The sequence below is a fragment of the Mustela lutreola genome, chromosome 12, assembly GCF_030435805.1.
Source record: "Mustela lutreola isolate mMusLut2 chromosome 12, mMusLut2.pri, whole genome shotgun sequence".
Lineage (NCBI taxonomy): Eukaryota > Metazoa > Chordata > Mammalia > Carnivora > Mustelidae > Mustela > Mustela lutreola.
The window spans coordinates 19464937-19488144 of record NC_081301.1 but is presented as its reverse complement, the minus strand read 5'-3'; the positions used below and the strand labels follow the sequence as shown (position 1 = coordinate 19488144).

Below are 23208 nucleotides of genomic sequence, written 5' to 3'. Positions count from 1 at the left end.
AGATAACGGAACTAGATGCAGCTTGTTCTGTCAGTAACCGAGTTGGATGTGGGAGGAAGGGTCTCACGCCATCCGCAGGTGGGAATTGCACTGAGAAAATGGTACTGGGTTTGGCTCCCTACATGCCCCCAGCTAGACATTATGGGACCGAGATTGCTGGACTAGTGTGAACCTCTCCTGTTACACCTCAGGAGCTGCTTCATGAGATGAGAATGCTGCGTCTTGGGTTTCAAAAAGCCAAGGTCACAGAACCCCAGAAGTGACAAGGTGTAGAGTAAGCAGAGCCATGAGAGGCACAGAGCCCCATGAAGGGACTTGGGAAGAGGAAAACCCCAGAAGCAGTGCGTGCTGGGAAGCCCACCTCCCACCGCCACGTGATCTGAACAAGGTACTTGGTGCTGCTGGAGCCATGACAGCAGAAGAATCCTTCTAGAAGAACACAGTTGGCCATAGGGGTCCTGCATGTCCGCCTGCTCTCCAGCTGCAAATCTGAGAATTAAACTGGGACTGTGGGCTGCCATGATAACTTACTGCCATGATAATGGGAGGCTCAAGAACAGTTTGCTCACATCTACTGAAAATAGTAAGTCTGGATCATCTGTAGTTTACTCGATTTTTATAGGTGGCCGAGGAAGAGTAACTTGAAAAGCTTTTTAAATGAAAAGAAAAAGACCCCAAAGCATGAAACTAAAAATTCCACCTAACAAGACAGAAATTAGGAAGGAAAGCATACCTCTGAAAATGACTTACTACAGAAATCTAGAAGAAAATTCTGTTTGACCACCACAACCGAGTATAAGAAAATATGACTTCTGTCAGTCTGCTTGGACTATGCTAACAAACTTCCCAGACTGGATGGCTTAAACAGCTTTATTTCCTCACAGTTCTGGAGGCTGGAAGTCCAAGATCGAAGTGCCAACATGGTCAGGTTCGAACCTTCTTCCTGACTTGGAGTTGGAGTTGGCCCCTGTCTGTCTGTGCCCCTCACGTGGTGGGAGACCGATGCAGGCCAGCTCCCGGGGGCCTCTTGTGACAAGGGCAGTAATCCAGGCCTGGGGGCCCCACCCTCGTGACTTCATCTCAGCCCAGTTACTCACCATGTCCAGACACCTTCACGTGGGGAAGTGGGGCATCAACAATTGACTTGGGGGGTTTTGGGGGGGCCATGGTTCAGTCTGTAGCATGACCCCCGTGAGAGAGGAGCCTGAAGTTGTCCGGTGACAAAGCAGCAAGGGTAAAATGAGGAGGCAGGGAAAAGAGTGAGGTGGAGGACTGCAGAGAAACAGAAAATGAAATTAAAATCTACATGGTACGTAGTAAAGACCAGAATTGATCTGTTGGAACAGAGTTGATCTGTTGGAATTAAATGAAATGGAATTAAATACGGGGAGGAGAAACCTGAACAGAGCAAGAGAACAAGGGGAAAACAAGCTAACTACGGAGCCTGGGGAGCCAGTTCCAGGTAATTTTACCGGTGGGACAGAAGTAATACTCCAAAGATACAACAGAAGAAAAATGTGCTGAAGGCAGACCCACTATACTGATGTAAGGGTTCACCATGTGTCGGGGGTGACAGATAATTGGGCTATAATCTACCTCCGTATAAAAAGACCCATAACTCAACAGATGTTTGTGACTTCTTTAAACTATAAATATAAAGGAAAAAGTATGCAGGCATTTAGGTATAAGAAAAGCCAGTTTTTAACAGATGAATCCAAGGGGGACTTGTCTCAGACTTCCGTACAGCACTAAATGCCAAAAGATACTGGAATACATTTTGAAAGGAAATGTAGATTACATCCTAAGAATTTTATATCTGGACTGATTGTAATTTATGAGTAAAGGGAAAAATGAGGGCTTGAAAAGACAATTTTCCCCATGTACCCATCTTCAAAAAATTCATCAAGTACACCCCAGTTGTGAAGAATGAATTCGTAGCATAGGAGGACTTCTGGTCAATGTTAAAACCAGATAAACTAGACATAAGTTTATTTATTTTATTTTTTTAGATGTATATCCTTAAAACTTTATTTATTTGAAAGAGAGAATGAGAGAGGGAGGGAGAGACGGCTTGAGAGAGGGGGTAGGATCAGAGGAAGAAGCAGACTCACTGCTGAACAGGGAGCTGGATGTGGACTATGCCGGCACTCCAGGATCATGACCTGAGCCGAAGGCAGTCACTTAACCAACTAAGCCACCCACCCCTAGACATAAGTTTAAAGTGTTATGAATCTGGACACAAAATTGAATGCAGAAGACAAAGATCATTCTGCAGTATTAAAAACGATTTGTAAGAACACGCAAGAAGGAAGGAATAAGGGGAAGAATACGGTAGAGAAGGTTGAACCAGTCCTTCCCATAGTGTGGGCCCCAGACCAGCAGCAGCAGCAGCGCCATCTCCTGGAAGCTTATCAGAAATGTAAATTCTTAGACTCACCCCCGGCCCTGGGAATCAGAGTTTCTGGGGTGAAGCCCAGCAATCTGTGTTGTAACCACCTTTCTAGATAATTCTTAAACCTGCCAAAGTTGGAGAAGCACAGAGTTAAGCTACCTTTCTTTATGATAATAGACTTGAAAATGTCATTTTCTGCTTAACGGGAATAGATGTATCTTACATGCTGTGTAAAACAAACAAAGGAGAATATTGGAAAATAATGGAATATCGGCAAATAATGGAAAGGCAGAGAAAAGATTTCATGCATCAAGCAGCTGCAAACTAAGGAAACAAACCCGGAAGGGTGGAACATGAAAAAAAAAAGAAAGAAAGAAAGAAAACACAAAAGAAGTAAAACCAAGTCATTTATATCTAGAAAACCAAATGGCCTCATCTCTTTTATTAGGGGACAGAGGTTCTCAAGTTAATTTAAAATAATGGTTTATTAGAGACCTAGCTCATTAATTCCCCATCTCTTTCTCAGGGAGCTCCCTCTTGCTTCCTTAACTAAATTGAATCCTCTTTTGGGATTTTCATAGCCCTATAAATGTCTTCTTTAAGAACACCCATTGGGGTTGCAGTTTTAAGTTTGTGTCATATTTGATTTTTCGGTCTCCTCCTTCAGACTGTAAGCTCCTTGAAGGCTGGAGCCATGACTCCTTTTTCTCAGCAGTTTGTGCTGGCCATCTACCAATGTATCTTTTTTAAATGAATTTTCCCAAGAAAATTTAGGGAAATGTTTCTAGGCGCATGCAAACAATGAGAAAGGAGGCTCTTACAAATGATCAAAACCTAGTAAATAATGTCAGGCGAGCTAATACAACAGTATAATTAAATATCTGAGCAGGGGTTCTTAAACTTTCCCATGCATCAGATTTTTCTACAGGGCCTGTTAAAACACAGATTCCTGGATCCCAGTCCTAGAACTTTTCTTTCATTATGTCTTGGATTAAGTCTTGAGAATTTGCATTTCTCACTGATTGTCGGACAATGCTAATGCTGGTCCAGGAACCTCATCTTTGAGAAGCACCGTTTTACAAATCGTATCGTGTTCTGAAGGCTACAGTTAGCAGTAACGATTTTGATCTCCTAAGCCTTATTTATATGCATCAGACAACATTGCATCTGAATATACAAAACCGATGTGGAAGCCCGACAGAGTGGAAGGATTGAGCACAACCTTCAGTCTTCAGTGGAGCAGGTGGGCAGATTGGATCCTACCGGGTTTGAGGAATACAATACAGTTGATCTCACAACTTTGAAACCTATGGACAGCAAATAGTAGATCTTGTCCAGTGTTCATGAATCAGTTATAAAAGTTATTGTTGAAAAAATTTTAAGTCCATATTGTGAGAGAGAAACCATACACAGAATTTTTAAAAATTGAGAAAAAATACTTGTAACCTGTAGAATGAAATCGTTGATGTCCTTCATCTGTGAGGTTCTTGGCAATTAAAAGTAAATAGTAAATATACCTTTGGAAACATTTGACTGTGAACACAAATGGGAAAGTCACAAAAGGAAAAATACCGGTTAATGAAACATGAAAAATGGTCAGTTTCTTTAGAACTCAAACAAATGGAAAATGAAAGCAGCGGCGCCATATAGTTCCTTCTATAAGGCCCATCTTTCTGATTAGGATGAAAATTAGCCCAACCTTTTGATACGTAGTTGGTGCTGTGGTTATCAAAAGCCTTAAAAATGTCTACCTTTAATTTATCCTGGGGAAATAATGAGCAGCAATTATGCACAATAATCCTTATTTTGCAGTGATAATGAAAAATAATGAGCAAATTGGGCAGACATTTCTACAGGGATGCGGATCACAGCTTTTTTTTTTTTTTTTTTTTTTTTTTTGTGGTAAGGGAGAAATTTTGAAACAATCCAAACATCCCCTGGTGTAGGAGGCTGGCTCAGCAGATTTCAGAGTCCAGTGGGATGCATACAGCCAATAAATGCAGTAGGGATCGATGTTTATTGATTGAGCAAGATGTCCACAAAGTGTTGTCGATTACATACACCAGGTTACAAAGAGGATATGGATCAGGGCTGGCTAATTCAGGGCCCACCGGAGCCAGACAGATGATGTCAGGGAGAGAAGCACCCTCCAGATGAGATGGGAGTAGAGGGACGGGGCCTGGGGCGGATGGCAAGGTTGTACGCTCCACTCCCAAGGGGTAGCTGCTGCTCTTTGTTTGGGGGTGACAGATGATTGAAATTTCTCTTACTCTTCAAATCTTGTATTTGTATTTATCAGTATTTTATAATTTTCCCCCAGTGAACAATATTACATCAGAAATTTTTAAGAAGAAAGAAGTTAGGCAGTGCCAAAAGAGAGGTAAAGATAAAGTCTGGTGGGACCCGAGAGGAAGACGTGACCCCTCCTGCTGGGGAGGGGTGGGGGTGCTTGGGGGTGGGGAAGGTCCTGGAGACGAGGGGACCCAAGCGTGACCATTGCAGAGGCTAGGACTTGCGAAGGGGGTGAATGCACGCTTGGCACTGGGGGGTCAGCTAAGGTCACCACACATTTCCTGAGCACCAGGGCCTGGGGGTGGAGTGTTGGAGAAACAGCGTGTGCCAGGTACTGTTCTAAACACTTGACATATAAATTTAATCCTCACAGCAATCCTAGAAGGTGGTCCTATTATTACCCCCCCATTTACTGATAGGAAAACTGAGGCACAGAGAGGTTAAGAGATTTGCCCAAGGTCAAACAACTTGACGTGGAGTTACTGGGACTTGAACCCAGGCGGTCTGACTCCAGTGTGCTCCTGATTGTAGTTGGTCCCAGGTTGAGGGGGAGTTGGAGGGGAGGGAGCATGCTGTTTCTCAGTGGGACCCGGGCGCCCATTCCCACGCTTTCCTCTCCTTGGACAGAAACTGGCAATTACACCTGTGAATTCTGTGGAAAGCAGTACAAGTACTACACACCCTACCAGGAGCACGTGGCCTTACACGCCCCCATCAGTGAGTACCTTCTCTGGTTGGGGACTGGGGGGTGGTGGGGGAGGGGTGGGCTGGCCCCAAGGTGGAGGCTTTGCCAGGGGAGGGTGACCACGAAGGTGAGCTTGGCCCTGGGGCAATCCCCAGGTGTCCGGGTCTGACCTGGGCCACCTAACTGTAGTAGCTGGCATGGCTGGGAAAGCCGAAAGCCTGAGTTGCCCTTGGTCAGCTCACGGTGGGCATCACTCAACCGCTTCCTTCAGTGGTCCTGTCTTCACCTCTGAGCCCCTCTGCATTTCGTGGTTCCTGAGAGCCGGTGCTACGTGATGCCACTAAGCCACGGCCAAGGAGGCAAGACAGCTGCCTCTTTGCCCTTGCTGGTGGAGTGGTAGAAAGCTAGAAGGGACACTAAGGCAAGTCTCAGAAGTCCTGGGTTGTAATCAGCTGGGTCTCAGGGTTGTAGAACCTTGGGCAGGCCCCATCCTGTCTCTGGCCCTCAGTCTCTCCCTTCTCCCTTGGTCTGGAAGAAAAGAGTTCTGATGGCCCTTCTGGAAGAAAAGAGTTCTAATCCTAGCCTTCCAGTCTCCTGTTTGACAGCTTCCCTCCTGGGTGTCAGAGGGGGCTCCATCCTTAGATCCCCGAAATGTGGGGCTAGGAGGGTATGAGAGATTTCGGCTAGATCTAACCAAGGATTGGTTTGCTGAGGCTGAAACAGCCCTTTGGATCTGGAGGTCTGTACGCCGCTGGGTTCTGTGCGGAACTAGGGGCTGGGCTTGGCTTCAGGTGGTACCTGGGGCTCGGGCTCGGGGACCCTGGGTCTGAAGAGAGTATTTAGAAGAACCTACACTGACTACAGAAGTCCTTACAACTGGAGTTGTGTAACCAACCGTACTCTCCTGTGTCTAGCTGCTTTCACTGAGCGAAATGTCTATAAGACTCGTACACGGTGTTGAATAAATCAGTTCATTCTGCCTGACTGCCGAGCAGTGTTCCATTTTGTAAAAATGCCCACCGTTGGTTTAGCCCTGTGCTTGTTCATTTCGGTTGTTTCCTGTTATAGGCTCTTAAGAATGAAGCTGCTATGTTTGTAGGAGGCTTTTTGAGGGCGTGTGTGTTTATTTCTCTTGGATAAACACCAGGGAGTAAAATGCTCAGTCGTAGGGGAGAGGGTTGAACTTTGTAAAGACTTAAGAACTATTTTTCACAATGGCTGTAGCATCTTACATTTGGAGGTAATAAGCTCTTTATTTCTAGCTATTCCCGTGAGTGTGACATGGTCATTTTGGTGTTAATTTGTGTTTTCTTGATGACTGATGACCATTGAGCACTATTTCGTCTGCATGGGGGCCATTGTATATTTTACTCTAGAAATGGTCTAAAGTCTTCTGTCCTTCTTGTGTTTGGAGTTTGTATCATTAAGTTGTAAGAGCTCTCTTTATATATTCTGGATCCAGGTCTTACACCAGACACATACACTGTGAATATTTTCTTCCCGTCTTCAGCATGCCCTTTGATTCTCATACATTATCTTTATTCTTTTTTTTTTTTTTGTAATTTTATTTCTTTTCCGTGTTCTAAGATTCATTGTTTATGCACCATACCCAGTGCTCATGCAGTATGTGCCCTCCTTAATACCCACCACCAGGCTCACCCATCCCCCCACCCTTCTCCCCTCCAAAACCCTCAGTTTGTGTCTCAGAGTCCACAGTCTCTCATGGTTCGTCTCCCCCTCTGGTTTCCCCCAACTCACTTCTCACCTTCTCCCAATGTCCTCCATGTTATTCCTTGTGTTCCACAAGTAAGTGAAACCATATGATAATTGACTCTCCCTGCTTGACTTAATTTCACTCAGCATAATCTCCACCAGTCCCGTCCATGTTGCTACAAAAGTTGGGTATTCATCCTTTCTGATGGAGGTATAGTACTCCATAGTATACATGGACCACATCTTCTTTGTCCATTCGTCTGCTGAAGGGCGTCTTCGTTCTTTCCACAGTTTGGCAACCGTGGCCATTGCTGCTATAAACATTGGGGTACAGATGGCCCTTCTTTTCACTACATCTGTATCTTTGGGGTAAATACCCAGTAGTGCAATTGCAGGGTCATAGGGAAGCTCTGTTTTTAGTTTCTTAAGGAATCTCCACACTGTTTTCCAAAGTGGCTGCACCAGCTTGCATTCCCACCAACAGTGTAAGAGGGTTCCCCTTTCTCCACATCCTCTCCAACACACGTTTCCTGTCTAGTTAATTTTGGCCATTTTAACTGGTATAAGGTGGCATCTCAGTGTGGTTTTGATTTGAATCTCCCTGGTGACTAGTGATGATGAACATTTTTTCATGTGTCTGTTAGCCATTTGTATGTGTTCTTTGGAGAAGTGTCTGTTCATGTCTTCTGCCCATTTTTTGATGTGATTATCTGTTTTGTGTGTGGTGAGTTTCAGGAGTTCTTTATAGATCTTGGATATCAGACCGTTGTCTGTAGTGTCATTTGCAAATATCTTCTCCCATTCCATGGGTTGCCTCTTTATTTTGTTGACTGTTTCCTTTGCTGTGCAGAAGCTTTTGATCTTGGTGAAGTCCCAAAAGTTCATTTTTGCTTTTGTTTCCTTTGCCTTTGGGGATGTACCTTGAAAGAAGTTGCTGTGGCCGATGTCGAAGAAGTTACTGCCTATGTTTTCCTGTAGGATTTTGATAGATTCCTGCCTCACGTTGAGGTCTTTTATCCATTTCGAGTTTATCTTTGTGGCATACAGTATCTTTTGATAGATTTTTTTTTTTTAACAAAGTCTAATTTATCAGTTTTTTTCTATGGTTAGTACTTACTGGGTCCTACCCAGAATGTCTTAGCTATCTCAAGATTGTGAAGACAGTCTCCTTAATTATCTTTTAGAAGCTTTATAATTTTAGCCTTTGGATTTAGGTCTGTGATCTTTTCAAGTTAACTTTTTATGAGAGGTGAGAGGTAGGGGTTCATTCATTTTATCCCATATGGAGATCTGGTTGTTCATCATCTATTAAAAGAGTTGTCCTTTCCCCATTGCATTACATTGCAGCCTTTGTTGAAAATCAGTTGCATGCTTAAGTATATATGAGTTTATTTCTGTTCTGTCAATCTGTTTGTTTATGTTTGTGCTAATATGGTCTTATTTACTGGAGTTTTATAGGAAATCTTAAATTCAGGTACTCTTGGTTTTTCAACTTTGTCCTTTTAAAAGAATATTTGTCAATTTTAGGAACTTTGCTCTTCCATACAAATGTTAGGGGAATTTCTAATTTCCATTTTCTATAAAAAATTCAATTGGGATTCTGTTTAGGATTACCCTGAATCCATAGGCCAATTTAGAGAGACTAGAATGTCATAATAATATTGGGTATTCCAATCCATGAATATGGTTTATCTCTGGATATAGTCAGGCCTTTTTCTCTCAGCAATAATTTATATTTTTTAGAGCAGAGATCGTGTACATATTTCTTGAAATTATCTCGAGTACTTTGTTTTTTCTCTGTGATTTTTAGCTTTCCAATTACTCGTTGCTGTTACACAAACACACTATTTTTGTGTATTGATTTTGTGTCCTGAAACTTTGCTAAGGTAACTAATAGTGAACTAGTCCTAATAGCTTTTTGGTCAGTTTCTTAGGAGTTTCCTTGTACATACTTATGTCATCTACTAATAAAGATAGCTCTACTTCTTCCTTTCCAGTCTGTATTATTCTTAATATTTTTTTCATCTCAATATACTGGTTAGGACCCTCCAGTACAATGTTGAATAGAAGAATCAAGTATTTCTGTCTTTTTTCTAATCATAGGGTTCAGTTTTTCACCATGAAGAGTAACCATTTTCATCATTAAGAATTATAGTAGCTGAAGTAGGTTTTTATAAATGCCCTTTATCAGTTGAGGAGGTGACCTTTTATTCCTGGTTCACTGAAATTTTCTGTCATAAATCACTGTTTTAGGTTTTTTCCTCCGTGTATTGAAATGATTCTGTGATTCTTTTATTCTGATAATGTGGTATATTACATGGCTTAATTTGTTTTGTTTTGTTTTGTGTTTTAAAGATTTTGTTTATTTGACACACAGCACAACCAGGAAGAACAGCAGGCAGAGGGAGAGGGAGAAGTAGGCTGAGCAAAGAGCCTGATGTGGGGCTCCATCCCAGGACCCTGGGATCATGACCTGAGCCAAAGGCAGATACTTAACGGAGTGAGCCACTTGGGCCTTGTTCTCATAGGTCTTAAATAAATCACCATGCCTGTACTTTACTAAAACACATTAAAACAGTAAGAGTCCCAACTATGAAATGAACTGAAGAAACTTAAAATGTTAGGATGTTTCCTCTTTGCCAGGAGAGTGACTTTCTTCTTTGAAACTCCTTTTTCTTGGAAAGGCATCTAGGGCAGTTTGTAGAGTTATTTGCTTTTAAGAACACAATTTCTGATCACTTCTATCTAAAATTCCCCAGGATTTTACCTGGTTTTTGGTGTCACTCCCAAAACTGACTTCTCAAAGCTAGGGAGCTGCAATCCTAGAATTAGCCGTGCCCCATGAATATCAGTGGTTTGTTGACTGATGGTCATAATCAAGAAAATAAATATTTCTGGTGAGGTTTTTTTAAAACAGTATCGAGGCATACTGTCCTACAGTAATGTGCCCATATTTAAAGTGTACAGTTTGATAAGTGTATATGAAGTTATCACTGTAGTTGAGATAACACACATCTAGCACCCTAAAGCTTTTTGTGCTCTTTTATAATCCCTTACTCACCAGGTTCCCCATCCCCAGGCAAACACCGATCTGCTTTCTTTCTTTTTAAAGATTTTATTTATTTATTTGACAGAGAGAAATCACAAGTAGGCGGAGAAGCAGAAGGAGAGAGAGGAGGAAGCAGGCTCCCTGCTGAGCAGAGAGCCTGATGTGGGGCTCGATCCAGGACCCTGGGATCATGACCTGAGCTGAAGGCAGAGGCTTTAACTCACTGAGCCACCCAGGCGCCCCTGATCTGCTTTCTGTTACTATGTATTAGTTTACATTTTCTAGAATATTCCTTATATGTAGTATCTTACAATATGTTCCCTTTCTGTGTGGGTTTATGGGGGGGGGGGTCTGGTTTCTTTTACTCTCCACGATTGTGTTAAGATTCATCCATGATTGCATTCAGTTCATTCAGTTCATTCCCTTTAACTGATGAGTAGTAGTGTTCCACTGCATGGATAGACATCCCCCAGTTTGCTTGATTCACTTGTGGATGGACATTTGGGTGGTTCTGGTTTAGAGCACTATAGTACAAAGCTGCTCTGAACATTTGTGTTTAGGTCCTTGTATGGGCAGCTGCTTTCATTAATCTTGAGTAAACAGCTGGAGGAATGGAATAGTGGGATCACATGATAGGTGGACATTTAACTTCTAAGAAACCATTAAACTGTTTGCCAAGTGGTTATGCCCTTTTGCATGGTCTCTGAGAATGAGCTGGGAAGAGTATTTCCTGAGTGTAGTGTCAGTTGGGTGAAGTTGCTTAATAATGTTCAAATCTCTGTTCCTTTTCAGGCTTTTAAAAATGTGCTTGTTCTATCAAGTATTGAGAGACAGGCGTTAAAATATACAAGCGTGATTATGAATATGCTATTTCTCCCTTTATTACTGTCAGTTTTTGACTCATGTACTTTGAAACTTTGCTTTCAGGTGCATACACGTTGGATCATTATGTCTTGATGACTCTTTAAAATTGTTAAATACCTTTATCTCTTTATTTTTAATTTTTTTTTTTATTTAACAGGTAATAGTTCTTGTCCTGAAATCTGCTTTATCTGTTATTAATATAGCTACTACGGCTTTCTTAGGCTTAGTATTTACGTGGTATATTTCTTTTGATCTTTTTCTTATAATCTTTGTGTCTTTCTATTTGAAGTGTGTACATATAGTTGGTTCTCACTCTTTTCTCTAGTCTGATAATCCCTGCCCTTTAAATGAAGTGTTTAATCCATTTACATTTAATATTATTTATTGATATGGTTAGATTTTGTATTTCATATTTTTTGTACTTTGTATATTTTGTCTTGTTTTTTCTGTTTGTCCCATCTCGTTCATTTTTTTCTTGTCTTGTCTTTTAATATTAACTGAGAACTTAAACATTTCCTGTTAGCTTTCCAACTGTACCTCCTCTTTTTCTTTAGTAGTTATTCTGTAGTTTATAATAGACATCTTTAGTGTTACAATATATGATGAATTCAAAACCTCACAATAATCTCAGAACCTTATAACAGTGCATTTCCTTTTACTACTCTCCTGTCCTTTGTGCTCTTCTGATATGTCTATGTGTATGTAAGTTATAAACCCAACAGTTATCTTTTTGCTTTAAACAGTGAATTATTTTTTTACCTAAGAAATTTTTTAATTTTCTAACATATTTACCACTTCCTTTCCTTTTCTTCGTATGAATCTAAATTCCATCTGTTATCATTTTCCCTTATTCTTTGAAGAATTTCCTTTAACGCTTAATTGTAGGTCTGTTGGTGAGAGATTTGCTTAACTGAAGATGTTTTTATTTTATCTGTCCTTTTGATGGATACTTTCTCTGCATATGAAATTCTAGGTTGAGAAATTTTTCTTTTTTTGGCTCTTTAAAAATGACATTCTTTTATCTTCTGGTTTATGTTGTTTCTGATGAGAAGTCAAAGATCATTCTTACTCTTCTATATTTAATGTGTCTTCTTTGGGTGGTTTTAAATCTCTGTGTTACTGTTTTTTACCAGTTTGATTAGAATGTATAATTTTTTGTGTGTGTCTCCTGTTTGGAGTTCATTGAGTTTTGTGGTTCAGTGGTGTTTATATTTCTCATCAGATTTGGAAAATTTCAGTCAGTATTTCTGTAAATATTCTTATTACCCAATCTTTTTTCTGCTGTTGAGACTTTTTATTTGTTTATGTATTAAACCATTTGGTGATGAAGCTCCTGTTTTCCCTTCGAGCTTCAATTTGGATGGTTTCCAGTACCTTGTCTTCCAAGTTTGCTGTTCTGTTCTTCTCTAGTATGCAGTCTTTTCTTTTCTTTTTAAAGATTTTATTTATTTATTTATTTGACAGAGATCACAGGTAGGCAGAGAGGCAGGCAGAGAGAGGAGGGGAAGCAGGCTCTGCAGAGCAGAGAGCCCGATGTGGGGCTCAATCCCAGGATGTTGGGATCATGATCTGAGCTGAAGACAGAGGCTTCAACGAACTGAGCCACCCAGGCGCCCCCATAATCTTTTTTATTAGAAAAACCTGTCAAGTGAATTTTTCATTTCAGCTATCCTATTTTTCATCTCTGTAATTTCCATTTGGTTACTTTTTATAGCCTTTTTTTTTTTTCATTTAGTTCACATTATCCTTTAAATCTTTGAGCATATCTATGAAAGCTGTTTTAAGGCCCTTGTCAGCAGAGCCCATCATCCTTGTTGTGTCTGTTAAGTGGTATTTTTCTCTTGGTTATTAGTCACATTTTCCTGCTTTGCCTCACAAGTGATTTTTCATTCTGGGCTGCACATTGCAGTGTTCTGTTGAGCATCTGGATTTTGTTATCTTCCTTTGAAAAGTATTGAATTTTGTTATGGCAAATGGTTACTTAACCTACAGATCAGCTTTGTACTTCAGTGGTTTGTTTTTAAACTGTTAGGGTGGGTTTCCAGTTGTTCTTATTCTAGGGTTAGAGTAATCCTTCTATGGCCTGACCTTTCTGGTCCCCGACTAAATGCTCGAGGTGTTCAGCAAGGTCCATCTTCTCCGGCAGATGGGGACGCAGACATCTCTTCGTCTTGTGAGACTTCTGAATCCTTGCTCAGCTAACAGCCCTCAGTAGCAGTTACCTGCCAGACTTTTCAGAGGCTTTTTCTGTACAAATCATTCTGGCGTCCAGTCTCAGACTTTAAGGGGTTGCCTCTGCACATTTCTGGAGGTTTTCTTTTTTTTCCCCCTTCAAAATTCCCTCCTCTTTGTTATTCTGTCCTGCTCATTCCAGCTCCCTCAAAAGCCCTGAACTCTGACCATTGCCTCCCCCATTGAGCCCAACAGCAGTGCCTTCTTTGGGCTCCACCCCCGTGCCGTGGTCCAGGAAGATATCCAGGTAGAGACTGGAGTGATCACACATCAGGTCTTCCCTCGTGAATCACAACCCTGCGCTGCCCTGTTCTGTGTATTTTGTCCAGCTTTACGGCTGCATCTGGAGGAGGGCTTAGTCTTACACTGGGGACTCTGGGATGGCCGGAGGAGTAAGCTGTCCCGTTCTCTAACTAAAATGAAAACCCAGGACACGGCATTCCCAGATGGGACTCCCCTTGCGCCACGACCCCCGCTGTCCCACCCCCAGCCTTTGAGCACGCTATTCCCCTTTGCCTCGGATGGGTCTCCACCCTCCTCTGCCCCATGAGAGTTTCAGGGAGACCCCCTGCTCTCTCTGTGCTCTCGGTAACCCCATGGTTATTTTTCTGGAATCCTTTTATTCTCTGATTGATTGATTGATTGATTTCGCTACTATTGAATTTTTGGCTTTAGAGAAAGTAGAGACCTCAGTGCCCTCGTATTTTTAAGTATCTCCCAGATGTAAAACTCTCACGCGTATTCTGTCAGCCAGTCTTGTCTGAAGCTCGCTCTTCTTTCCCAGTGAGAACTTGGGTAGGAATTGCAGCCTGATAACATTCTGTGTGAGAAGGTCCACAGATGGAGCAGATTGTTGAGTGAAAGGAGTTAGGAGTCTGCGAAGTTCATCCTGCTCTGTCCCTACCTGCTCTGTGACCGCGGAGTGGTTCCCATACCTCTCTGAGCTCCGAGAGGTTATCTGTCCCTAGATATGCCTTGGGGGCTGATGGGAGGGTGACGCAGGGGCCAGGTTCTCACGTCTCCTCTCCGGCATCCCGTCTTTGGCCATTCACGCAGTGGTTCTCTGATCCCACAAGACCTCTTGAGCACTTCCTGTGTGTGAGGGAATGTGCTAGGTCCTGAGTGCATGGTTGGGCCTCACTGGCGGCGTCTACCCTCCCAGAACATTGAGACTAATGGGGAAAGAGATCCCATTCGAAAGATCACACCGTGTGTCAGTACGGGTGGTGATCAGTTCTGGGAAGGGAGAAGGAGAGGGGCGACTGAAAGACTGGAAAGATCCATGACTGAGTGAGGTGTCGGCAGGGTACCAGTCTGACACACTCGTGACACTGTGTCAGACCAGCACGAGTTACCTAGGTGAAAACTGGAGGGAGCATCGTTCCAGAGGAATGACATATGCGGAGCTGCTAGGCTTGGAAGAGAGAAGGTGTTAGAGAACGGAAAAGGCAAGAGGTGAGCTGGTCCCAGGCCAGGTGCCTGAAGATTGCCTGGATCATGTGGTTCATGGGTGTCCCCAAGCTCCCTGCCCTATATTAGGGAGGCGGAGGCTGTCACACAGGCCAGGATTTTGACATCAGGAATTACAGACCCTGAAAAGAACTTGATCTGGAGGGCCTTCTAGAAACCATCCTTCAGAGTAGAGCCTGGGGCTTGAGAATGAAAGCCACGTGCTCAGTGTATTGCTCAGAAATTCTCTGTCCCTTGTGCCCAGGTTCCTGGGATGTGTGAGTGGATGGCACAGGGGACCACACGGCCTTGTGCAGGTAGCTTGACAAGCTTGAGCTTCTGTCTTAATCCTGACACAGACTTGCCATGTGACCCAAACTGACCGAACATTCTGGGTCTCGGTGTCCTTATCTGTCCCAAGTCCCAGTAGTAGCTGCTTACATGTGAAGAGCCATGTACCTTTCACGGGACTTCTGGGAGTTTGTGTGTTCTTGGGCTCTCGTAGAATCCCCGTGAGGCCGGGTGTGCCAAAAGGGGTATGGGTCGGGGGGAGCTAAGGTCAAGAGAGGAGAAGTAAAGAAGCCAAGACCATGGAGACGGAAGGGGCAGGGACATGGCATCCGAAGGTGGGTTCATCTTGCTGCACGTTCGGTCCCCAAACTCCGCTTCAGGGAAGTAGTTGGGAGCTCAGAGCTAGAGCTCTAGACACACACCATGGAGTGTGGTATTTAGCTGGTTCTGTGGCTAAAAACATTTGGAAATGGTGAGACAAGCCACCCTTTAGATTGGCCTCTAAGGTCCTTGGCTCCGAAAGGGAGAGAGAGAGAAGGGGAGGGAACATAGGGAAGTGTCCTTCCCTACCCAGACCTCTAGTTTGTGATTAGAAAGCCCGAGTCCAGCGAATGGGTATTGAGACAGTGAGGGACACCTGTATCCTTGTGGATGGTGGCCTTGGGAACTCCTCTTGGGGGCCAGGGTGGGCTGGGGTGAGGGCTTGCTTAATTAAGAGGGCTGTGAACAGAGTGTCCTCCAGCTCCTGGCATCTGGCCACCACTGTGAATGGAGAAGGGGGTACTTCCAAGAGGACGTTGGGCAGCCGAGAACTCTGAGCTCATCTCAATGTCTCAGGCTGAAGAGTGGGTCCTGTGTGGCCTCGCACGAAGCCCTGCTTCCTGCTTCTCTAGGCCAGGGCTTGCTCGTGGCTGCCAGGAATGGCCCAAGGTAGAGGGTCAGGAAGTGCCTTTTTATTTTTTGGCTCTGAAAATAGTGGGTGAATTGTCTGATGCCCAGGATGGGGACACTGATGGGCACCAAAGGCTGGGGGCAGCAGCACTGACGAAGCCCCTTCCCGTGCTGCCTAGTCCCCTTCTCGCCTTCGGGGAGGAGAGTTGCCATTGAGCTAGAAGACCACTGCCTCCCTGCTCCTGTTCTGTGTTGAACGTGGGAGTGCGGCCAGGTTCAGGGCTCAGCCTAGGGCCCCGGGCGGCATGAAGGAGGCAGACTGCTGCCCGCCTAGGATGGCCAGAGGTGGAGACCACCTGAGTGTCAGCCCCCAGTTCTCAGCGTCTCTAGCTTCTGCAGAGGACTCAGGGAAGGGAAGCAGGGGTCTGGGAAATGGTGACCCAGACTTCCCCCAGTGCCACTGGGGAACTGCTGCACTGCACTGACTTTGGTGAAAGCAGCAGCGTAGACTTCACGCGCTGTCCCCGAGAGCAGCAAGTCTCCAGCACCCCTTCCCCCTAAAACCCTGGGGCTCCATGGAGCCCCTCTGCTTTTCCCCCACACCACCAGGCAATCGTGGTGTGTCCCTGGCTGTCTGCTTTCTGTCCTTCCATCTGAGCCAGACTGCCTTGGAAAGAAAAGGCTTCGGAGCCAGTGTTCTAGAAAATGCTTTTTTGCCTGGGTTGACTAATTCACATGCTCCAACAGGTCATAGGCAGCGTTCTTAGGCACTGAGAGCCTGGGTTGGTCTAGGGTTATGGGGGAGCCCTCCCAGTGAGCTAGTCAGTGTGTTAGTTGATGATCGGGCTACCTTCAAGGAGAGGCTGGGGAAGGTTCTAGAATCCTGGACTTTCTTAGGCTCCAAGAGAGAGAGAGCCTTTGCCCTCTGTGGACCAAGAAGAGGTTTTGACCCTTGAGCATGGGGTTCTGTGGCCCAAGAGACAACTCAGTCGGCCAGCTCCGAGGGCCCACGGGGACTGAGAGCATGACCCTCTCAGGTACTGCCCCCGGGTGGGAGCCACCGGACGATCCAGATACGGGCTCTGAGTGTTCGCATCCGGAGGTCTCCCCGTCTCCACGCTTCGTGGCAGCGAAGACCCAGACGAACCAGTCGGGGAAAAAAGCTCCGGCCTCCGTGGTCCGATGTGGCGCCCTCTTACACCGCACCCCTCCAGCCACCCAAACCCAGACGTTCCGCACTCCAAACTCGGGATCTCCGGCAAGCAAGGCGACCGCAGGTACCGATGGCCTCTGTCATGCTCGCACTTCCTCCACTCCCCACCCCACTCCCACCTGCCATAGCTGTGCCTGGGGTCACTGTTCCTTGCAAGAGCGAGTGGAGGTCCCGTGGCTCTCTGGGACAGGCCTGGGTCCCAGCTGTGCCTCTAGCTGGCTCTCACCGTGGCAAGCCACCTAGCCTCTCTGAGCCTCGGTTTTCTTACCCTACATCAGAGAGTTTGTATGTGACAGTTTGCAATGCTTTTTTTTTTTTAAGCGGGTACTATATTTTCCCAAGTCATAGCCTAAGGAGTTAAAACTTCTTTTTAAATTAACTGCCAGCCTTTGAGACTTAAGAGATTTTGCATAAGACATTTGAGTTCTTGCTGACGTTGGAAAGTCAGCTCTGGCAGTGCTGGACCGGCTTCCCCAGAGGGTAGCCGCTGGCGTGGGGACTGAGCTACAGCAGCCACCTTGAAGAGAGCACAGGCTGCCCGGTATTCCGTGGTCCTCACCACTCCCTCCTGCGTCGCTAACACAGTGGCCACGTGGCAGGCGTCATTTCTCATTGTGATCACGCTGTTGTCTTGTCTGGCGTCCAGCCCTGCTCGTCCATTTACATCACCTGCCTGGACCCTCTTGGCATGAGTTTGCATCCCCCAGTCTTCCTGAAAAAAATCTAAAACCTCATTTCTAGAAGAGTTGCTCCCCATGAAGCAGAGCTCTGTTCTCTTAGCCTCCCCCTACCTGGGAAGGGGGGTGCCTGCCCATGAAGCCCCTCCGTGGGCCCTAACCCAGCAAGAAAGCAGTGGACGCCAGCTGCGGTGTGTTCGGCGTCTGTGGCTGCAGGTGGGGACCCGGCAGTGAAGGGTACACAGCAACCACCATGCCCAGGGAGACTTGACGAGACACGGCAGCTGCTGAGTGGCGACGGTCAGGAATCCTCATTCCTTTCTGGGTGCGCTGAGCCTTGGGCTGTCTGCCGGGGTGTGCGGGGTGTAGAAAGAGTGACAACGTTGTCCTTCTGGGGCTGTGGGCCTTTCCTCACCCTCGGGAGGCCTAGAGCCAGCAGAGAGCTACACCAGCGATGAGACTGAGAATCCAGTTTAGTGAATGAGTAGATTGGACCCGCCACACAGCCAGGTGCAGGTTGGGCTTGCCTTTTTTTTGTGTTTCAATTTTGGACAAAGATTTGATTCTTCAAAATATTTGAGGATGAGTTTATTGTGCTTAGGTTTTTCAGAAGAGGAGTAAGTAGTCCGTCAGCCTTGAAGGTCATGATTTTTCAGGCCCTGTGCTGAGAAAAGCCAAGAGCCGTTGGTTGTGTTTTTGCAACAGCAGTCAGACATTGGTTGGAAGCAAACGGGTCATCATGGGCTCGTTGACGGTAGATACTGGCTCAACTAAATAAAGGGATCCTGGCTTTCAAGTCTTGGCTTTTACTCATGACCTTGTGGCTGGGAGCTTGTGCATTGACCGTTTTGTGCAGAGAAGTGCCTACAAGGGCCCTGTGGTCTCTCGTGTTTCCCAGACCTCAGTGCCCCATAGTAAGCTTCCAGCCAACTCTGGGACGTGCCTCTGGCTGCCTCCATGTGACCTGGAAGGCTTGTGCTGGGGGTTCTGGGGCAGAGGACAGCAGGGGGTGAGCAGGGCCCTGCCCATCAGATCTGGAAGTTGTCCTTGCCCCTGTCCCGCTCATAGGCCGTGCTCCTTGGGTACGAGCGTGTCTGCACACAGCACTCCGCTGGGAGCACTGCCCCTGGCTTTTTGACCCAGGGTGCTGATTCGGGGGTAGCTGTTCCCGGTCTGCATGGTCCTCTGAGCAGTAGGGGACTAACTGTCAGCACTGTGGTGCTGCGTCATACTGAGATGGTGGCCAGGCTGCATGGAACGCCTCCGCGGGCGGGGGTTGTGGGGAAGCGTTGAAGGAATGCACAGGACATAAGATGGAGAAAGGAATCCTGTCCGTACTACCCCAGACCCTCTTCAGGAGACTGCATGTGTCTCAGCAACGAACTCTTCTCTTTCTAACAGCCGGTGGGTTAAGCATACTCCCACCTCCAGGATTGGGCAGTGCCACTTGCCTGTCTTTCTGCCTGTAGAATGGGAATGACAGTGTGGCTGTCACAGCACCGTCGGGAGGACTGTGGGAGACCACAGGCATCAGGTGTGCGGACCGTGCTGGCCACATAGTAGGTGCTCAGTAAATGAGAGCCTCCACCTCCCCACCAATCCCACACAAAGAATGGAGGGGCGTTCTTTGCTGATTTACAGATGGCACCTTGAGGTGAGCCGATGGGTAGCTGTCAGCCCAGGCATTTCACAGACAGCTTTTGAAGAGTGGGTCTTCTTGGGATGCCACCAACAGCCTCGGAGTCAGGAGGCGTCATTGGGCTTGGGAGCCCAAGCATGGAGCAGGGCCTGAGGGAGCTTCCTGGGGCTTCTTTTCCCATTGCCCCATCCTCGTGCAGAACCCCAGCCCCCCCGGTCTGAGCACTTGTCCTTTTGATGTAGGGTGGGCTGGGTGGCAGTGGCATTTCCCAAAGTGGGCTCCGGGGATCACCATTTCTGAGGGGTACGAAGGAATTTTAAAAATGGGCCTCAGTGGCTAAATGTATCTGGGAAGGCTGCACAGCCACGCAGGTCTCTTTCTGGTGGAGCTTCTCAGAGCCTTTGATATCCCTGTGTGAGTTGTTTCCCCGACTGGGTCAGCTGCTTGTCCCAGCCAGACTTGCTCCCAGAAGCGTTTATGTCCCGGCGTGGCTGCAGCCCCATTGTGCCGGGAGCAACTGGGAAAAGCAGAGCTACCTTCAAGCTCTGATAGCTCTGTCTCAGGACCTTCCACAGGGGGCAGGGGTGGGAGCTAAACTGGTCTGTTTGCTCCTGCTCGGACCCCATCTCTTCACACGGCGCCAGGAAGGTGCCCCCTCTAGGTGGAAATGCCGTGAATCCCATAAGGATCCAGTCCTTCCCGCGGATGAATTCGGAGCAGACCTCATCTGGTCTTCAGGCTCTCAGGGTGTGCGGCTGCCTCCGCTCACACCATCTCTCCAGGATGCCCTCCCTGCCACCCAGCGACCACTTGGCTTGTAGATCTGGAATCTGCTGTCTGGCCCTCCTGCTCTGCCGGAGCCACCGCCAGAAAACCGTCTGTCACCCTCCCTGTTCCTTGGTGGAGCCTGTGGCAGCAGATTCTGGCTGAGGAAGTAGCGGGTGGCAGGTCCCAATGACTTAGTGTCACTCATGTGGCTCTTTAACCAGAGATGGGAGACCTGGGTCTGTTGGCCATCCGCCCACTCAGCTGGATTTCATGTGGGCATTCAGGTCACACACGTGTGCCCCCTGTGCCTGCCCCTTGACCCATGCTCGGCGCTGTAGGGGGGAATCTTTTGCCTGATGAGGTATCAGGCAAATCAGGTGAGCCCAAGGAGCTGGAGGTCTGTTTTGGGGTCCCAGTGCCCCTCGCTGTGCAGGTTCCCCACATAAAGCCCTGGGTTCTCCCAGACCCTGGACCAGGCAGTTCCCGGGTACCCTGGCCTTGAAGCCAGTTCCTTTTGGCCCTCATCGTGCTAACCAGTCACCGGTGTTTTCTCCCTCTCTCCTGTCCCCACCTAGCAGAAAGCGCTTTCAGTCGGAGAGTAGAAGGCAAAGCACAAAACCACTTTGAAGAGACAAATAGCAGTTCCCAAAACTCTAGCGGTGAGTGTACCTTGTGACAACCATCCCATGCTGTGGTCTCCACTACTCCTACGCGGGGAGGCGGCAGGCGCTCTGGGCTGGGGTCTTCATGGTCCCCGATGCTGTTCCTGGGAGGATGCAGCGGGCAGGGAATTAGGAGGGGGCCGGGGCCAGGCAGACATGGGAAGGGTGTTTTCTTCCAGGGACCTGCCTCTGGGCCTCAGGGGGCATCTCGGGGACTGCTGCTGTTCGTCCCCCCCCCCCCCGTCCCCGGGAGACGAGGGACGCCCCCTCCCCATTGCCCGCAGCATTGATGTGGATGGCCCGGGGAGGAGTGAGAGAGCTACTGCTGGGTTTTTAGAGTAAACATTGCAGCCAGTTTCTTTCCAGGACAGGCAAAGGAGGGGGCAGCAGAGAGGGCTATAGCCAAAGAGCCAGAGACCCATGAGTTCTGGTCCCACTTTGAATCGCAGGCCATCCAAAGGGCCTCTGCCAGCCTCTGCCCTCCGAAGGAGGTTTGGCCGAGGTTCCCGGTGGTGTTTTGGTGCCCCCTGGCGGCGTTCCTCTCGCACCTCGCACCTCGGAGCAGCCAAAGGCTGCTCCTCCCCAGACGGATGCTCTGCTAGCCTAGCAGGGCGCTGGAGGGCCCTGTCTGAGAAAGGTGCAGGAAGCCGGCCTGCACAGTGACGACCAGGGCAAGATGGGGAAACGGTTCTGGTGCTGGGGTCACATTAAGGTAGGGTATCTCCCCGCCTCCGTGCGGCTGCAGTTCAGCTCAGCAGGTGAGGGGCTGGCATGTGCCTGGCACCGTGCTGGGCACAGACGGGGCCGGCAGTCGGGGCTGTCATGAAACACAGCCAGGAGCCCAGACTTGAATGTGGACGTTTCTAACCCGTATGGCGAGCTCTAGCTCTGATCTTGAGCCAAAGAGTAAACCCCGTTGGCTCTACCTCTAGGCTAGTGCCTGGGGCCGGCGGCCTCTTCACCTCACCTGCGCTGTGAAGCGGGGCTCGCGCACACATCCCTGTGGCAGCAGGCTGGTGTTCTGTTGGCGGTGGTGGCAGTGGTAGTTTTAACTAAACCAGGTGACGTGGGGAGTGCCCTGAGGGAGATGGGCTGTGCTGGAGCCTGAGAATGTCTGTGTAGCCCTGTAAACCATAGAGAGCTTGCCGACTTTCCCAAGCCGCTCACCTTCTGAGACATGTGACCCAGTCTCGAAAAGGCAGTGCCAGAAGTGACGGCGTGGCTTGCCCGAGGCCACACAGGAAGCAGGAGAGCCAGGACTGGGAGCACCATCTCCCCTTAGCAGCCAGGCTGAACCCCCCGCCTCTCAGTCCTCCAACACTGCTGCCTGGAGGACAGCATGACGTGCTGCTGCTAGCAGCCACCATTTATTGAGCGCTTACTACGTGCCTGGCCTATGTTCAGAGCTGTCTGTGTCTCCCCTGTTTTCATCCTTACCACAGCCCCGGGCAGGGGTGGGGTGTCAGTGTTCTTATTAACCTCATTTTCTGGATGAGGAAATAGGCCCAGGAGAGGTCGGTCATGGTCCCAGGTCCCCAGTCTGTAAGGGATGCCTGCTGCCTTTTGCCTTTGAGGCTCACCTAACAATGCCAAGAAGCAGAACCTGTCCCAGCACAGCCCTCCCCTGGCCGGTGCCAGGATCTAGAAGCAGCTCCCAGCTCCCTCTCCTTAAGTGGCAGCTACACAGGGACATTTCCTCATTCGAACTCTGTGGGCTCACTCTCTGAGAGTTGAGAGTGTCCTGGAGGCATGGCCCTGGGTGACCTGGCCCTGCCTGGTGTCCCAGCAGCAGCCCAGAATGTGAGCCTGGCTCTCAGATCCTCTTCCTCCTCCTCCGAGAGTCCCGGTGGCTTACTGCTTCCTGAGAACAGAAGTAATGACAATCATCTCAGAGCACCAGAACGGGAAGAGACTTAGCTAAACTGTTTCTCTTTTGCAGAAACTGCAAGTCCCCTGATTTCCAATACTTTCCCTCTCCTACAGAGTAAGTGACGGTCCCATGGGGGGCTGGAGAGGGCAAGGCAGGGCAGGGAGTGAACTCAGCCAGCCACCTGCTCAGGACTTCCCCAGAGCCCTTGCCCTTGGACCACCCCTTGGCAGAGCTGGCAGCCAGCAGAGGCAGGAGGAGGGGCCAGCCCCAGGCGGGAGGGGGAAGTCCAGACAGGGGACAAGGCAGAGCCTGACTACAGGCATCCTGCTTCCACCGCCCGCCCCCCACCCCCCGACCCCGGCCCTAGCAGTAACCCAGGCCTTCCCGTAGCTACTCATGGGGGCGGCCTCAGGACAGCACTTCCAGGCCCATCGCGTGTCTCTCCTTAACTCCTCTTTGACCCCCTTCTTTCCTTGTCCTTCCACTTTCTCCTGTGCTGGGCATGGACTTGAGTTCTGGGG

At 47.8% G+C, this 23208-nt stretch overlaps 1 protein-coding gene across 21 annotated transcripts in view; it reads left to right on the top strand.

Moving 5' to 3' along the window:
* Nucleotides 1-23208, top strand: part of ZNF618 (zinc finger protein 618) — a 182804-nt gene that overhangs the window by 138107 nt on the left and 21489 nt on the right. For 4 of the 21 annotated variants that reach the window (XM_059143335.1, XM_059143333.1, XM_059143340.1 and 1 more), the window contains 5 exons: nucleotides 4713-4772; nucleotides 5312-5401; nucleotides 16896-17135; nucleotides 20731-20814; nucleotides 22757-22801. In XM_059143335.1, the coding sequence (XP_058999318.1) occupies nucleotides 4713-4772; nucleotides 5312-5401; nucleotides 16896-17135; nucleotides 20731-20814; nucleotides 22757-22801 (519 nt within the window). The remainder of the gene's footprint in view (nucleotides 1-4712; nucleotides 4773-5311; nucleotides 5402-16895; nucleotides 17136-20730; nucleotides 20815-22756; nucleotides 22802-23208) is intronic. The other 17 variants (XM_059143341.1, XM_059143339.1, XM_059143342.1 and 14 more) reach the window with 14 other exon arrangements.